Source organism: Vigna unguiculata, chromosome 10, assembly GCF_037176805.1.
Source record: "Vigna unguiculata cultivar grain cowpea cultivar isolate G323 ecotype 2 chromosome 10, ASM3717680v1, whole genome shotgun sequence".
Classification (NCBI taxonomy): domain Eukaryota; kingdom Viridiplantae; phylum Streptophyta; class Magnoliopsida; order Fabales; family Fabaceae; genus Vigna; species Vigna unguiculata.
Window position 1 is genome coordinate 2,804,775 of NC_140801.1, and position 16,291 is coordinate 2,821,065.

General features: G+C 29.7%; 1 protein-coding gene and 1 pseudogene across 1 annotated transcript; both read right to left on the reverse strand.

The window, feature by feature from the left end:
- Positions 1-5,620: 5,620 nt before the first annotated feature.
- On the reverse strand, positions 5,621-8,718 carry LOC114166949 (putative polygalacturonase At3g15720). Its single transcript, XM_085667588.1, has 8 exons — positions 8,536-8,718; positions 8,230-8,364; positions 7,321-7,485; positions 6,585-6,792; positions 6,426-6,507; positions 6,214-6,322; positions 6,001-6,099; positions 5,621-5,899 (listed from the first exon to the last, which is right to left on the reverse strand). Exons 1-8 carry the CDS (start codon positions 8,677-8,679, stop codon positions 5,675-5,677), a joined length of 1,167 nt encoding a protein of 388 aa, XP_085523714.1. The 5' UTR covers positions 8,680-8,718; the 3' UTR covers positions 5,621-5,674.
- A 2,941-nt stretch (positions 8,719-11,659) lies between these two features.
- LOC114166952 (putative polygalacturonase At3g15720) lies at positions 11,660-16,011 on the reverse strand (annotated as a pseudogene).
- Between the last annotated feature and the right edge of the window lie 280 nt (positions 16,012-16,291).

The following is a 16,291-nucleotide window of genomic DNA, read 5'->3' on the forward strand; positions in this document are numbered from 1 at the left end:
TCCCTGATTACACGAACTACCAACAAAAACACTAAATTGCTACTAATCATCCTAGTTCTTAAAAAATATTGAAAAAGGAATGTTTAAAAAGTTTTGAAAATGTAACATCTCATTTAATAATTTTTACACTACCAAATTAAACATTATATTATGATCAAGCACAACAAATAGTAAGGAATAATGGTCATATATATATATATATATATATATATATATAGTTGATACAGTTATCCAAAATAGCTATATAGATTCGAAAAAGCAAGTATAGACATAAGAAAAAGGCTAAATTGCACATTCCAAAACTTCACGGCATCAAATCCAAAAACTATCACAGGACATTCCAGAAAAAGTATCAAATCCTGCTCAGAAGAGGGGTATCTTCATCTGGATTCAACTCTACTCATACCAACTATAGGTGATCATTGCAAAGGAGAACACACAAGGAAAAACAAACATAAACAAGAAGGGTAAGCTAACTGAAATAAGAGAAAATAATACAGTTTACAATATAAATATCATTCATAACACATAGCTCAATTGTATAAATCTAGACTCGATATCCAGATTGTGTAAGCGACATTGGACACCTGTAACGGTTCCCAAATTTTGTAGAGTCTAAACACAAGGGGTTATCACCCGACCGTTCCCAGGGTAAGTACCCTTCGCGTCTAGGACTCAATCAAGTCCAAAGACTAGGACCTCCTACTACTCCTCACGACATAATCCATTCTGCTTTATCTGAGCGTGAATGATTATTGGAGTTTTAGGATACCAACCAATAAGGAGTCCTCACGTCCTTACACACGCTAACATACTTATCTGAATTTCCCTTGAAATTCCATTCAACCACAACCTCTCTTAATTCATGTTCATCAATTTTCACCACACAGAATATTAACATAACATTTCAAGCATATAAGAGACTAAAGGTGCAAATTTTCATTTAGACATATAACTTCATTCTTTACAACAGAACCACAAACTTCCCACTGCAGTGATCCTCGCTCAAGCTAGACAATCTAGCCCAGGCGAGAGGCCATCTCGCTTAAGCGAGTCAGTCTCACCTGGGCGAGGCTCTAACAGTGGCAAAAATAAAAACCTGGGCGAACTCTCGCTTAGGTTAAGCTTGTTCGCTTAGACGAGAGCGTCTCTCGCTCAAGCGACCTCAGCTCGCCTAGGCGAGGCTTCACGCAGGAACAGGGTGGGTTTTTCTGGTGTTTTAGCTCAGGCAAGAGTCACTCGCCTAGGCGAAAATACCAGATTACGAACCTATTCCCACATGTAGGAGCCTAGATTCTTCACACACAAATCAATCACTAACCAATTCATGCAATTCAAACATCAGCTCAACACTTAAACATGTAATTCACACTCATCAAACAAATTTCTATACGAATTCAAGTAAAAATGGTTAGCTTCCCTTACCTCTAGAGGTTACTAACTAGCTAGAACACTTCCAACCAAGGGCACTTCAATTGCACAACCTATTGAGCTGAAATGCAGGTTCACAAGGTGAGAATAGGTTCCTAATTTGGCTCAGCAAGACTGGAGCTCCAAAATTTTGAATTAAAGAGAGATGGGGAAGGCTGAAATTCACTTACATGGAGGAAAAGGAATTACAGATGAGGGAAGAGGTCCTGAACTAGCCTCAGGTCTGAATTCTGCAACAGAAGAGAATGATTCAGACTTTTGGATGAAAAATTCATAATGTCTTCTGGTAGAGAGAAGGCAGAGAAAAGTAGAGAGGGAGAAGTGTTGTTCTACCGTATGGGTAGCAGAGAGAAGAAAGTATAAGGGGAAGAGATAATGGGGTTTTCACAGAAAACATATCTACTATTCCATTCGATAATTATTTACCAAAAAACATAACATTGTTATTCTAAAAAAAAAAGAAAATACTAATAGTAGTAGTGGTAGCAATACTAACTGAATCACATTTTCATTTTCGGATACGAATATCGCTACAGAAGTTACAAATGTAGCTACAGAAGTTGTTTGTGCTCTTGCCACTCTCAACAGTGCAATCTCCCCACAATAGCAAATTGGAGATCCGCCTAATGACTCACACCACCCACGAGGAGGAGAGACACTATGGTTTTGTGACTCATACGAACAAGAAGAACAAGGATGGGTTCATGTGCGAGACATTGTCTTCAAGAAATTCCTTGCTCTGCTCTACGATGAAGAAGAATAGGAAAATCGAGATTGGGGCCAAAGCAAGATTAGGGCAAAAAAATTTGAACACATCCATTTAAAATAAAGCACTGCACACGTTACACCAAAAATACCACTGTACAATTAACATTTGTGACACGTTTCAGTTATACTATGCCACATCACCTCACTCTTAACAGCGTTTGTGAAGAATTAACGAGATGTACTACATTTTTGCAAATTTTCAAATTTGGTACTAAATTGAAACAAACTTAAAATTGAGTACCATTTTGAAACTTTGGGACGAAATTGGGTATATTCCGACTAATTAAGCCTTATTTAAATTAGGACTAAAGTATTTTTTAAACACTTATTTAACTTTTTTTATTAAAGGTTTTCCTGGGATTGGAACATCACACTTCATTTATGCTTTTTGAAGAAAGATGTATCAAAAAGAGATTAAAATTGAAAAATACAACATTACAAAAAGAGATTAAAATTGAAAAATACAACATTACAATGGGGTCATGTTTTCTTTTGAACTAAAAATTATTCTCTTATAGGTACATTCAGGGGCAGACCATAGGTTTGACAGGGGAGCCACAACTCTTCCAACGATTTTTTTATATTTTATTTTTTTTATATTTTAAAAAAATATTTATATTATTATTTTATTTATATTAATCCTAATAAATTTTATTTTATTTTATCTTTTATATATTTAAAAAATATTATTATATATTATTACTTTATTTATATCAATTTAGTTTAAAAAAGCTTTTTTAAAATTTAAAAATTACGTTTTCCCTTTCTATTATAATTTCTTATACTTCTTTATATAGTTTCTCTCTCTCTTTCATGCATCCATCTCTTTCTCTCCTCTTATTTCCATCTCAATTTTCACCATCAATTCCTTATTATTTTCAAAATCAAATTGCACTACGACAAAATTAAGGAGTTAAGAAACATTTTGGACCGAACAATTTCTTCTTTTGAGTAAGTTCATTTTTTATCCTTTTTTTTAAATAATGTGTTTTCCTCTTGTATGTGGCTTATCTACGCTCTAGACATATCTCTATCTGTTAGAGATCATAAAATCATGCTCTAATTGTTGATCAAACTCTTCTTTGTGTAGATAGAGCTATTTTAGGCTTTGAAGTTGTGTAAAGGAAAAACAAGATTAAAAATCTACTCTAAGGTAAGGGAAGCTAATTATTTTGAAGTTATTAGTTTTCTTAAAATATTGAGTCTTGCTTTTAAGATTTAATTTGGGATATTCATAATTTTATCTTTTTGTAAATAGGTGAGAGGTGACAAATTTATATTAGAAAAATTATGGTAAAGAGTAAAAGAATTGATTCTTTTTTCAAGAGGAAGGCTTGTGATGAAGATGAAAAAAATGCATCTACGTCATCTAAAATTAAGAAACTTCATGAGAATCCAAAAATTGAAGAAAATGAAAAACAACTCTCTAAGGTTCCTAAAGTTACATATAATGATTTTGAAAATGCTTTAGAACGTTATATGGGGAAATGTCTTCAAATTTGACAATACCCACCAAATCAAATTGATAGGTACGAATGGCTTATCTAAAATGGAATCTATATCAAATGTATCTAGAAAATTATCTGTTGTATGGTAAATATGATATCCAAGAAGATTTCAGTAGACATGGTTTAGCTTATTTCCTTCATGGTTAGAGTATTCGCCATTAAAAGATGTTGCATATTGCTTATCGTGCTATCTTTTTAGTAAAAAACCAAGTGGACGACTTGGCTGAGATGTTTTCATTGTTACAAGTAATTGAGTTGATTTTCATTGAATTCTAATTGGCAATGAGTTGATTGTCATAAACATGTTTTAACTTTTTCAATGTTTTTTTTATAGGTTTTAAAAGTTTGAGGAAAGTTAACAACGAAAAATATTATGCTTTCCTTAAACACATAGGGAAGGATCCTTGTTCACCACATAATATTGCAGTGTCTGCTTGTCAAGACTTGTTAAATCAAAATTGCCACATTAGGAATGTTTTGGATATGCAAAACTCAAATCAAATTATAAAGAATCGGTTACGTCTCAATACTTCAATTGACACAACTCGTTTTTTATCACTTCAAGCTTCTGCTATAGAGGTCATGATGAAAGTACTGAATCGAGGAACCAAGGTAATTTTCTTGAGATGATAAAACTCATAGCATCATACAATGATGAAGTTGCAAAAGTTGTGTTGGAAAATGCTCCATACAATTCCAAATATACTTCACATAAAATTCAAAAGGAGTTATTAAATATTCTTTCTAGTAAAGTGAAAAATCATATTCGTGAAGAAATTGGGGATTCCAAGTTTTCTATAGTTGTCGATGAAGCTCATGATGAATCAAAAAAAGAGCAAATGGCTCTTGTTTTGATATTCGTTGATAAAAGTAGTTTTATTCAAGAGCGATTTTTTGATATTGTGCATGTGAAAGACACTGCAACATTAACTTTGATTAATGAATTGTGTGTTGTACTATCTCAACATAATATTAATGTTTCTAATATTCGTGGTCAAGGGTATGATGGTGCTAGGAATATGAGAGGGGAATAAAATGGATTACAAACATTATTTTTTATTGATTGTCCTTATGCATATTATGTTCATTGATTTGCTTATCGGTTACAACTTGTCTTGTTTGCTGCATGAAGAGAAGTTATTCCAATTCAAAAGCATTTTCCAGGGATTTCTTGCTTGTTTTTCCTTCTTTTACGCAATGTTTGCTTCTTTCAATGTATTTGCAAAGGTACAAAGTTATCATCTTCACATATTGAGGAGATGCAAAGTGATTTATTCTTCATGCAAAGTGAGAAGACCACATTGCCCTCACATGAAGTTCATGAGTTCTCGGAAGAAGAAATGAAGGGTGCTGGTAAGAAGAAGACCTGGGTCGATTTTGTTGCGTATTGAACGAGGGGGAATCAATGATGTTGGGTTGTGAAGGATATGAAACCGATTCTAAACTACCCTCGAACCGATTCTAACCATTTAATAAATTTTATTTTAACAATAGATAAATAAACTAATAATGAAAGATAAAGTTAACTTGAAAATTTAAATTAGTTGTATAGTAATTGTATATATAAGATATATAAAATTAGTTGTATAAAAAATAAATATTCAGATTTTATTTAAAATTAATTTTAAGTAATTGTATTTTATTTTCTATTGAATTTAATCATAAGGTCAAAAGTGTAAACTTATTATTAAAATGTAAGATTACTTATTTGTAATTAAATATATTATTATTATTATTATCATCATTATCATTTTAAGTCTATTTGATCTGATTTGTGTACTTTGCATGGCTCTTGGTGTCTCTGGGAATTTTTAAGTTGTTTAATATATATGATAACGAGTCACAGTGACATTCACCAAGAAACTTGTATTCCTCCTTTCCAAAAAAACAACTCTCATTGTTCATTACCTCAACAAAAATAAAGTTATTCTCGACACATAATTTCACGTATACATGAGTAAGGGTTACTATAAGCCATCACAATTTGGAACTGTGGATGTAGCTGTTCCATGGGCGTTAGTGCAAGAACAAGCTGCTGGTTTTCCATCTTTAGAAGATGTAATGTTAATTTGGTCCAACACAATGTCTTTACAACCTTGTGATCCGCAAGCTAAGGTAATAGCTCTGTCATCCCCTGATGTTCCTTCAAACCCTCGAAATGTCACCCCACTCACTTCAACTCCTCCTACACCCTAATCATGCCAAATTCAATGCAACATTTATATATATACATGCCAACTTCAAATCACAAAGATATAGTAATATGAAACCAAAGTTAAGTCAATATATATACCTCTAAACCTACGTAGTGTTGATTTATAAGTATTGGGTTATAAGCTTGTATTAACGTAATTTTCTCATAAGTGATGTTTCTGGCATAACCTGGTCCATCCTGTAACAAAATGATAACGTTACATTCATCTGATCAGTGATTACTCTTTTTATCAGAAAACATATGATAACATGGTTTGAGTTGAACAACAATGTTACTGCCACCCTTAAATACCTTAAATGTCTTGATTCTTGCTCCATTTGTAGTTTTCGTGAAGGTGCAATTATAGACATAAACCTGTTCCACGTTGTCATGACCATTGTTTCTACCCAGGCTACCAATGCTGGTTAATTGAATGAAGGAAACATTTTATAGATCAATGTCATGTTCATGTATTATTTTTTTCATTTAAAGTGTGTTAATTATGATTGATAATATAAATAAACCTTATTCCATGGCCTGGTCCACAAGCAATTCCGGTGGCATTAATGTTAGAGGAGTCACCTATGATTGCAATACAATCATCACCTGTGTAAAAAACATAACATAAATCAAAAGTTACAGAAATATTAGTTCTCTTACAATTCAATTGAAATTTGGTTTACCAGAAGCTATGTTGGAATCTTTTATCAAGATGCGTTTGGAAGAAGAAATGTCGATTCCATCTGTATTAGGGCTATCACCAGGAGACTGAATGTTAATATTGGAGAATGTGGCACCCTCACAGCCATTTATGGTTATGTGAGCTTGTGGACTATTTGCGATGCTCAAGGAACTAACACTCAGATCATTGCATGCATTGAAAGCAAGGACCTGCACCATCCAAATTGCAAAACTCGGGATAAGATATCGATACAACTCAGAAATTGCAGCTTTTACTAAGATGAAATGATCCAAGGAACCGTTAGGATATTTTAAATTATATTTAGTTAGAAGTCCCACATCGATTAGAAATAAGACAATCTCATAACATATAAATCTGATACAAATCTTATTTTACTCGTCAGTTTTGCAAGGTAGAATTAGACTTAAAGTTCATTTTCTAACATGGTATCAGAACCCTTTCTTTAAAAAGTCCATCCTAGGTATCTTAGTCACTATCGGACCGGGCCACTATCGTACCACTTATTTCTAGTCCCACACACTTATTCTTCAGTGAGGGAGGTGTGTTGGAAGTCACACATCAACTAGATATAAGACAAACTTCACCTTATTTGTTCATTTTGAATTTTCTTAAATATTATTTCTAAAGAAACATCTATGAGTTCATCAAGATTATATGGCAGCAAGGTGTTTTTGCAAAGCCAATTATGGAAAAATGAAGTGTGTAAATGATCTAACCGTTGGTCGTTTACAGTTTTTGCATGACCACCAAGAAGAACCGAGGCCGTCGATTAGTCCACCAGTTCCATCGATGGTGAGACCATTCACGTTTGAGATCATAATTATCGGAGAATCATCACCCTGCCAAGCATCCTGGGTTGGTACAATTATTTTTCCTTGAATCTGCAAGTCATGACAAATTAATAAACACAATAAGGAATATATCTAGTTTATTCTAAGGAATTCTTAAAAAAATGGCCTTCTACTATTATAATATATAGATATTTAAAATTAACGAGGAAAAAAAATGGAAGGAAAGACTCATTTATATATGTAATAGGTTCTTGTACTATCAAACTAATAATTACTTGGAAAAGAAAAGTATAGAATTATTTTTTAAAAATATTTTATTTCATTAATCTCTTTTTAATTTATATATTTTTATGCATTTTTATAAATTGTTAAAAAAATTGGTTTTAAAATAATATTTTATAAAAAAAAATATTTTTTTTTTGTTTGGATATCACTAAAATTATTTAATTATATATTTATTTCATATTTGAAATTTTGAGATCATTAGAATTTCTTAACTGATAAGTATTAAAATGCTTGGACCAAAATATTACTCGTTTTAGCGTTTATTATAATTAATTATTTTAAGTAGTATTGATTTCAATAGTTTCCGTTTAATTTTTAATTCAATTACATACTTTAAATTATGCATTATAATTACTCATGGACTTTACATAACATCGTATCAATAGATTATTCATTTAAACAAAAATCAGAATTTATGAACATAATTATTTAATATTTATGTCTATTTAAATGTTATTGTATTTTGTTTACTAAAAGTAGGAAAAGAAGATTTTATTTTATTTTATATTGGGTGTGATTAAAAGTTGAATAATACTTAACATGTTATACCTGAATTTGAATGTTTGTGGCTTGGCAAGGACCTTTGAACATGATGTTCTTCTTCAGTAAAAATGTTCCTTTTGATGGTATAACTAGGGTTGATCCACTTGTTGCACAAGTCTTTTCCCATGCACTTAAAAATGCCTGTTATCATTATTTCAAAAGACAAACTTCATAATTGGCCAAAACCTATAAAATGTGTGCAAAAGTTATATATATATATATATATATATTGAAATACTTAAAATATTCACGTATTTATATATTATTTTATTCAGAAAAATGAAAGAAAGAAGAAAAACAACGAAAATATACCTGGGAGTCATCAGTTTCACCATCTCCTTTGGCACCATAATCAATTACATTGTATGTGTTAGAAGTTTCCAACAACAACCTCTTACAAAAACATGGTGAAACAAAGAAGAGAATCAAAACACAAGTGATTATTAGTCTCTGCATGTTTAAGATAATAAATGTGACAGAACAAGACCTTTCTTCTTGTCTTTGGTGAATATGCATATAATGTGAGAAAACAAAGCATAGGTTAAGGGGTTTAAATAGCAAAATTTTGTTATTCACAATTTAATTACCTAAAATGATGCAAAGTGCATCATAAATGTTTATTCAATGTAATCATATAAATCATAAATATTATTGTAGAATGATGCAATGTGCATCTTTAATGTTTATTTAGTGCAACAAAAGATTTTATAATGGATAAATATGTTTAAAAATTTAAATTGCATAATAAACAAAATATAATAAATTAATTCATTAATATTAACTTTATTTGGGATTTATAATAATTATAAAATGATGGATTTTATTTTTCAAAACATTGACTTCTGAAAACATTTAATTTTTCTTTTTGAACTTTTAAAAGTACAAAATTTGATGTAACTTTTGTATTAATTTGATGAAAACATATAATAATTTGACGTAAGTTTTTGAACGTTTAAAAATATTTTATTAACATGAGTTTTTAAAAGTCCACTCTATATAACATTGACTAAATTGATATTAATTTTTTATTAATTTTAAATTAACTTTTAGTTAAAGCATATTAGGATGAGTTAATATCACTACAATAAAAAGTATTTTAGACAACACCACAAAATTATGGTCTAAAACCATAAAAACTATGGACTAAAGTTTAGATAACGATTTCTTAGGTGTAGTCTAGGTGGTCATTAGACCATGGTTTTCAGTACGACAACATCGTTAAAACCGTAGCTTAATATCCTTATAATAGACAACACCCTTATAAATATTGTCTTTGAGTTTAATCCACATTTATTAAATTGTGTTTTTATAGAAAAGTTCAATATGAAAAAGGTGTAACTCTTCAAATCACAATATTACACAATTAGACACCACAATATATCAACACTTCAAACAATATTGATACGCAAAATATTCATAATTGAATGCATATTAAATGTCATTCATACATATATTTCAATGTTAGAATGTAAACTATTAAAATAACTATCTTGAAATCATTATTAAGGATGAACATTTCAAAGTTAATGCTAGAAAGCTAAAATATAATATGTCTAATGTTTATTTACTACATAACAAAGATCATTATTCTATAAGATTGTCTTCATAATCTTCTTAGCATTCATGAATGTGAAACACCGAAGAATGGGAGAGACGTTTTTCAATCTAACATGAGGGAGGGGAAGGAAGAAAAACTCTTAAAGTGGATTTCACTTTCTTTCAGACCACATTTTTTTTAGCCCACGTGTTTTAAAGACAATGTTCAAATAAATGTGGATTTTGATTTGCTTTATATCAAATTTATAAAATTGTTGTATTTAATATATTTAAGCAACATTTATAGACCTACACTATATTTTAGTATGGTCTAAACTGCAAAATGACATAGTGTATATTGTTGAAAATGTTTCATACACATAAACTTGAGTTTTTCTTTTGTCTGTTAGTTTATGATGATTTGGTACCTCGTGTGCCACTTATATACCATTTTTTTTGTTGATTAATCGATCCTAATTTTTAACTTGAGACTAAAATGTAAAAAAAATAATAAAGTTTATTGAAGTTAAATTCAGGTAACATTAATCTTATTAATTTTATTTTTCATATTTATTTAAATTAGGACTAAAGTATTTCTTAAACACTTATTTAACTATTTCTATTAAAGGTTTTCCTAGAATTGGCACATCAAACTTCATTTATGCTTCTTGAATAAAGATGTATCAAAAAGAAATTAAAATTGAAACAATGGGCTCATGTTTTCTTTTTAATTAAAAATTATTCTCTTTTAGGTTCATTTAACCGATATTAACATTATTCATCGATCATTTATTTACTTATAAAAGAAACACATGATGTCAAAAGTAAATAAACATTGTTAGAAGTATATAAATGAGTCAATTTAAAATATTTAAGTGAGTGCAAATCTTACCTTATAAGCCAATTTGGGGGTTGCGTTAAGTTTAAAGTCCACTTCCTAATATAAGTGCTATTCTTAGAGCATATCATAGGGATATTTGTTGGCTACCGGACCACCCATTAATGTCTAGTCCTAGGCAAGATATGTATATACCTTAGATGAGGTGTGTTGGGAGTCCCACATTGATTAAAGATAATAACAATCTAAAATATATAAATGGGTGCAAACCTCATCTTACAAACCAATTTTGTGTGATAGAATTAGATTTGAAGTCAAACTTCTTAACAAACATAAAAGGAATAACATATTTAAAGCTAGTTTCTAAAGAATTCCCAACTAATATAATAGGTCATACTTCCAAACCAACAAAAATCTTTCTTAGAATCAATTCTTAAATTAGTTAGCTTATCAAAAAATGATTTTATATTATAATATCATTTATATTTATTATCTAACAAACTTAATATGGACCAAACCAATATTAATCTGATTCAATTTTAACATTTATATTAATTTAAACTGAATATTACCCTTATCTTCTAGCTCTTCATGGGAGAACCTCAAATTCTTAAAGATGACAGTTTAGCAGCGAGGGTTGAGGATGGGGTAATGGTGATGGTGAACGATTTGGGTGAACGTGTGACGATGAACGCCGAAGTCGACGTGCGTGGTAGTTGTTGTGTGGGTTGCGCGCGATTTGCAGCCACGAGTTTTAGCGAAGTCTTAGGTTTGAACGGTGGATCTCCGAACTACGTCGCTAGAAAAACGATTTGCTTACAGAAAAAAATGTCATAATTTGTTTTGTTTGTTTTTATTTATCATTTTAAGATGATACCATAAGAAAAGAGAATCACATAATGAAAACAGTTCAAATAATATAAAAACTAATCTAAACTATAGAGTTCACCATAAAGTTTATCACATTACTTGTATAATCCATTAGCTAGAGAAAAAAAAAAAGAAACAACTTTCGTTTACTTGTTGATACATCATTTCACATATAGTGTACGAGGACATGGTTCATCTCAATGAGATATTACAATTTGGAACAGTGGATGTAGCTCTTCCATGAGCATTTCTACATGAACAAGAAGCTGGTTTTCTTGGTTGAGAAGAAACAATTTTGATTTTATCCAACACAATGTTGAAGCAACCTGGTGAACCACAACCTAAATTTATAGCTCTGTCGTTTGTAGATGTTCCTCGAAACCCACGAAATGTCACCTCACTCACTTGGACTCCTCCTCCTGCATTCTATTCATTCCAAATTTAAAAATAATTTTAGTAATAAACGATAAATTCACAGGAAAAGAAAGTTGAAATCACAAGTTACAATATGAATATTAAGAAAATACCATATGATTATAGTGTTGATCTATAATTATAGGGTTGTAAAATTGGTTTAATGTGATTTTCTCAAATGTGATTCTTTTGGCATAACCTGATCCACCCTTTAAGAAATGGAAATTACATATCATTCAAGTCACATAAGACGATATGAAAAACAAATATGTTTCAAATTTCTTTGTTTGTTCCCTTCATCTGAACATTTCAACAACAACATCAACATCATAGAAGGGTTTAAAAATTAATTGTATACCGAAAATGTCTTGATTCTTGCTCCATTTGTAGTTTTCGTGAAGCTACAATTATAAACACGAACATGTTCCACAATGTCACGGCCATTGTTTCTACCCAGGCTACCAATGCTGATTGATTCGTTCATGTCAAGTTAGAAATAACTAAGATATTAATTCAATAAATGAAAGATTTTATAAATTATCATCATGTTCATGTATTATGTTTCATGGAAAAAAGATACTTTCATCAAATATTTACATTTTTTTTTGTTTGTGATTTTAAGATATGGTTGATAATATATAAACCTTATTCCATGTCCTGGTCCACAAGCAATTCCAGTGGCATTAATGTAAGAAGATTCACCTATGATTGCAATACAATCATCACCTGTGTAAAAATACAACATAAATCAAAGTTGCAGATGTAGTAATTCTTTTACAATTACTGAAATCTGAACAAGTACATAAGATGAAAATTTGATTTACCAGAAGCTATGTTGGAATCTTTTATCAATATATTTTTGGAAGAAGAAATGTTAATTCCATCAGTGTTAGGACTATCAGCAGGAGAACGAATGTTAATGTGAGAGAATGTGGCACCCTCACAACCATTTATGGTTATGTGAGCTCTGGGACTATTTCTGATGCTCAGGTAATTAACACTGAGCCCATTGCATGCATTAAAACCAAGGACCTGCAACAGTTAAATTTAAATATTCATTATAAGATATTGATAATAATTCAGACTAGTATTATTTCATCCACATAATAACTTCAATTTAAAAAGTTATTCATTTTTGTTTTTTTTTCTTCCCAACCATAATGTATAGAATTTAAAATCAATAAATTTAAAGATGTTAAAATGGATTAAAATTTCATGAGCCAATCTCGCTCACAGTAAAATAGACTCACTAAGAAGTAAAATAGACTCACTAAGAATCTAGCTTACCCGAATTGAATTTATGGTGATCTGGATTTGCTCACCAATCTCAATATAGAAAAAAATAACCCCTCATGGATGCTCCTTCTTACACCTACCTTTTTACTTCTTGCACCTCACTCTTCAAAAATCCTAACTTTTTACTTCCTCATACCTCATTATTTCTTTTGAAATATAATTGTGTGGGCAATCCTCTAAATTCTTTGAAATTATAAAAAACTTAACTTTTTGCATTGATATATTACATCAAAATCTATAGTATTTTTGGTAAACTATGATATTTCATGTCTTTTCAAAGTTAATGCATGAGAGAGTTTAATAGTGTAAATTTTTACACCTTTATGAAAATGCTTTACCAATTAATGTTGTAACGATACAAAGAAAAATTGTAATATTTTTTAATTAAATGAGTTAGTCCATTTAACTCACCCACCAATCCGTAGTAGGTCGAACCAGGTTCAAATTTTTTGAACTTACTAATAAGTAAATTGGGTTGGATTGATTCACTAAATGACCAACCCATGGTGGGTCAGGCTGGACCGAGTGACCTGTTTTAACAACTCTAAATAGATTAATACTACTATCAATATCATATGTATAAAATGAACAAACCAATTATGTAAATAAAAACACAATAGTTTATGATCATCTAACCGCTGGTCTTGGACAATTTTTGCATGGCCACCAAGAGGAACCATAACCATCGACTAATCCTGCTTTTCCGAAAATTCTGAGACCGTTTGTGTTTGTGAACAAAATCATTCTAGATTTACTACCTTGCCATTCATTCTTTTGTGGGGCCACTATTCTTCCTTGAAGCTGCAAGAATGGGACACTTAATAATTAAATTAATAAATGTATTTATTCCAATTCTATGATGTACGATACCATATATGTATTGGATATGTGATACGTATCCAATACGTTGATACATTTATTTTGAAAATAATAAGATACATTAGATAATAGATACTTTATATATGAATATTAAAAAGTGCACAATAATTCTGAAAAACAATAAATATATGATTATTATTGTGTGAGTCCAAATTAAAACTATATGTATTATAAAGTTGTTAACATAAAAAAATATAAATTATTGTCATCATAAAATACCACTACAACAAAACTCTAAAATATTGACCAATTTTAGTAACTTGAAATATGTTAAAGACTAATTATTTTGATAGAAACAACTTTGGTAGTTAATGTTAGTTACCAATTTAGAAACTAATTATTTTGGCAGTCAAAATCTTGGTAGCTAATGTTAGTAACCAATTTTGTAGCTAATTTTAGTGACCAATTTAAAAACCAATTCATAATACAAAAATATTTTAATTATCAATTTAGAGATCAATTATAATTTGTTTGAAACTATTTAGTTGTCAATAATTTTTAGTTTTTAAATTAGTATCTAAATTGGTCACTATATAATTATTAATTATTTGTTGTCATTAAAATTGGTCATTACTCAAAGATATTTCTTGTAGTGTACTAGAACTTTATAAATTAGATACTTCATTGATAAGTATCGATAAAATATCCTAAAATATCGGACACGGATAGTCAGACATGGATACGTGTTTTAACTTGAAATATTAGTGTATTATAACTCCTATTACAAGAAAGTCTACCAAGAAATGACACTGTTGGACTACCTTGTTTAGAAACACTTGACTAGATTTAGAAACATGAAAGGCATGAGAAGGTTGCATATAAACTTCTTCATGAAGAAAACATTATTATTTACATCAAGTTGTTTGAGATTTATTTATGAATGGCTAAATAAGAAGAAAAAAAACAGACTATCAATAGCTTTACTACTACAGGAAAAGTGCCAAGAAAACCAAACCCTTCCATTCCATATTTTATAATTTAATTGAAATTTTATGAGCATAATTTAATTTTCATTTTACTCCTCCAGAATAGGAATATATTTAAATTTGATTATAAATCAAATTTTAAACACAATTTTTTTTTATAATTTTAAAGAAAAAGAATTGAATGTAGCCAAATGTACGTTTATGTGTGTAACACAGGGCTAAATATATACATTGCATTTTTAGAATGATCATGATTATTTTCATAATATATTTTATGCTTGCATTATTCTTTAATAATGATTTTCAGTCACGCGTATGTAAAATATAAAAATTAGAATGATAAACTGAGCATGCTATACCAGAATTAGAATGTTTGTGGCTTGGCAAGGACCTTTCAGGATTATGTTTTTCTTCACTAAAAAAACTCCTTTTGATGGTATAACTAGGGTTGGTGCACCATGTGTTGAACAAGTCTTTGCCATGCACTTAAAAATGCCTGTTATCAATACAAAAGAGAGAGTTCATAATTGGTCAAAACCTACATAAATTGTTTAGAAACAATATTAAATATATTTTCTGCCAATTTTTTTTTTAACTTTTTTTAGAAAAAAATATTGCATGCAAATTTTGTCATTATTAATAAGAATTTGCTATCAATATTTTTATAAAATATTTTGTAAAAAATATTTTTTATAGAAAATTTTGTAAAAAATACTTCTAAATTTTATAATTTTGTAGGAAATAATTACTTAAAATAATTATCTGTCAATTTAAATTTGTAAGAAAAATAGTAAAAAAGAAAGTCTTTTCTTACAAAATTTTATAACAAATTTGTAAAAAATATCTCATGAAATATGAAAAATTTTGAGAAAAACAAGAAAAATATACCTGGGAATCATCAGTTTTACCATCTCCTTTGGCACCATAATCAATTACATTTAATGTGTTGGAAGTTGCCAACAACCTCTTACAAAAACATGGTGAAACAAAGAATAGAATGAAAACACAAGTGATTATTAGTCTCTGCATGTTTAGGAATAGTGAAGTTGACAGAGCAAGATCTTGTTGTCTTTGGTGACTAATGATCCTGCAGAATATGCGTATAATGTGATAAAACAAAAGCATAGGTTGTGGGGTTTAAATAGCAAAAAGCATCATAAATGTTTATTAAATGTAAATAGTATAAATCATAAATATTTATTTAGAAACCATTATTGAGGCATGTTTGTTTATTATATTAATATATTAATATTAACTCATATTTGGGATTTATATAATAGCTATGAAATGGTGGATTTTGTTTTTCAAA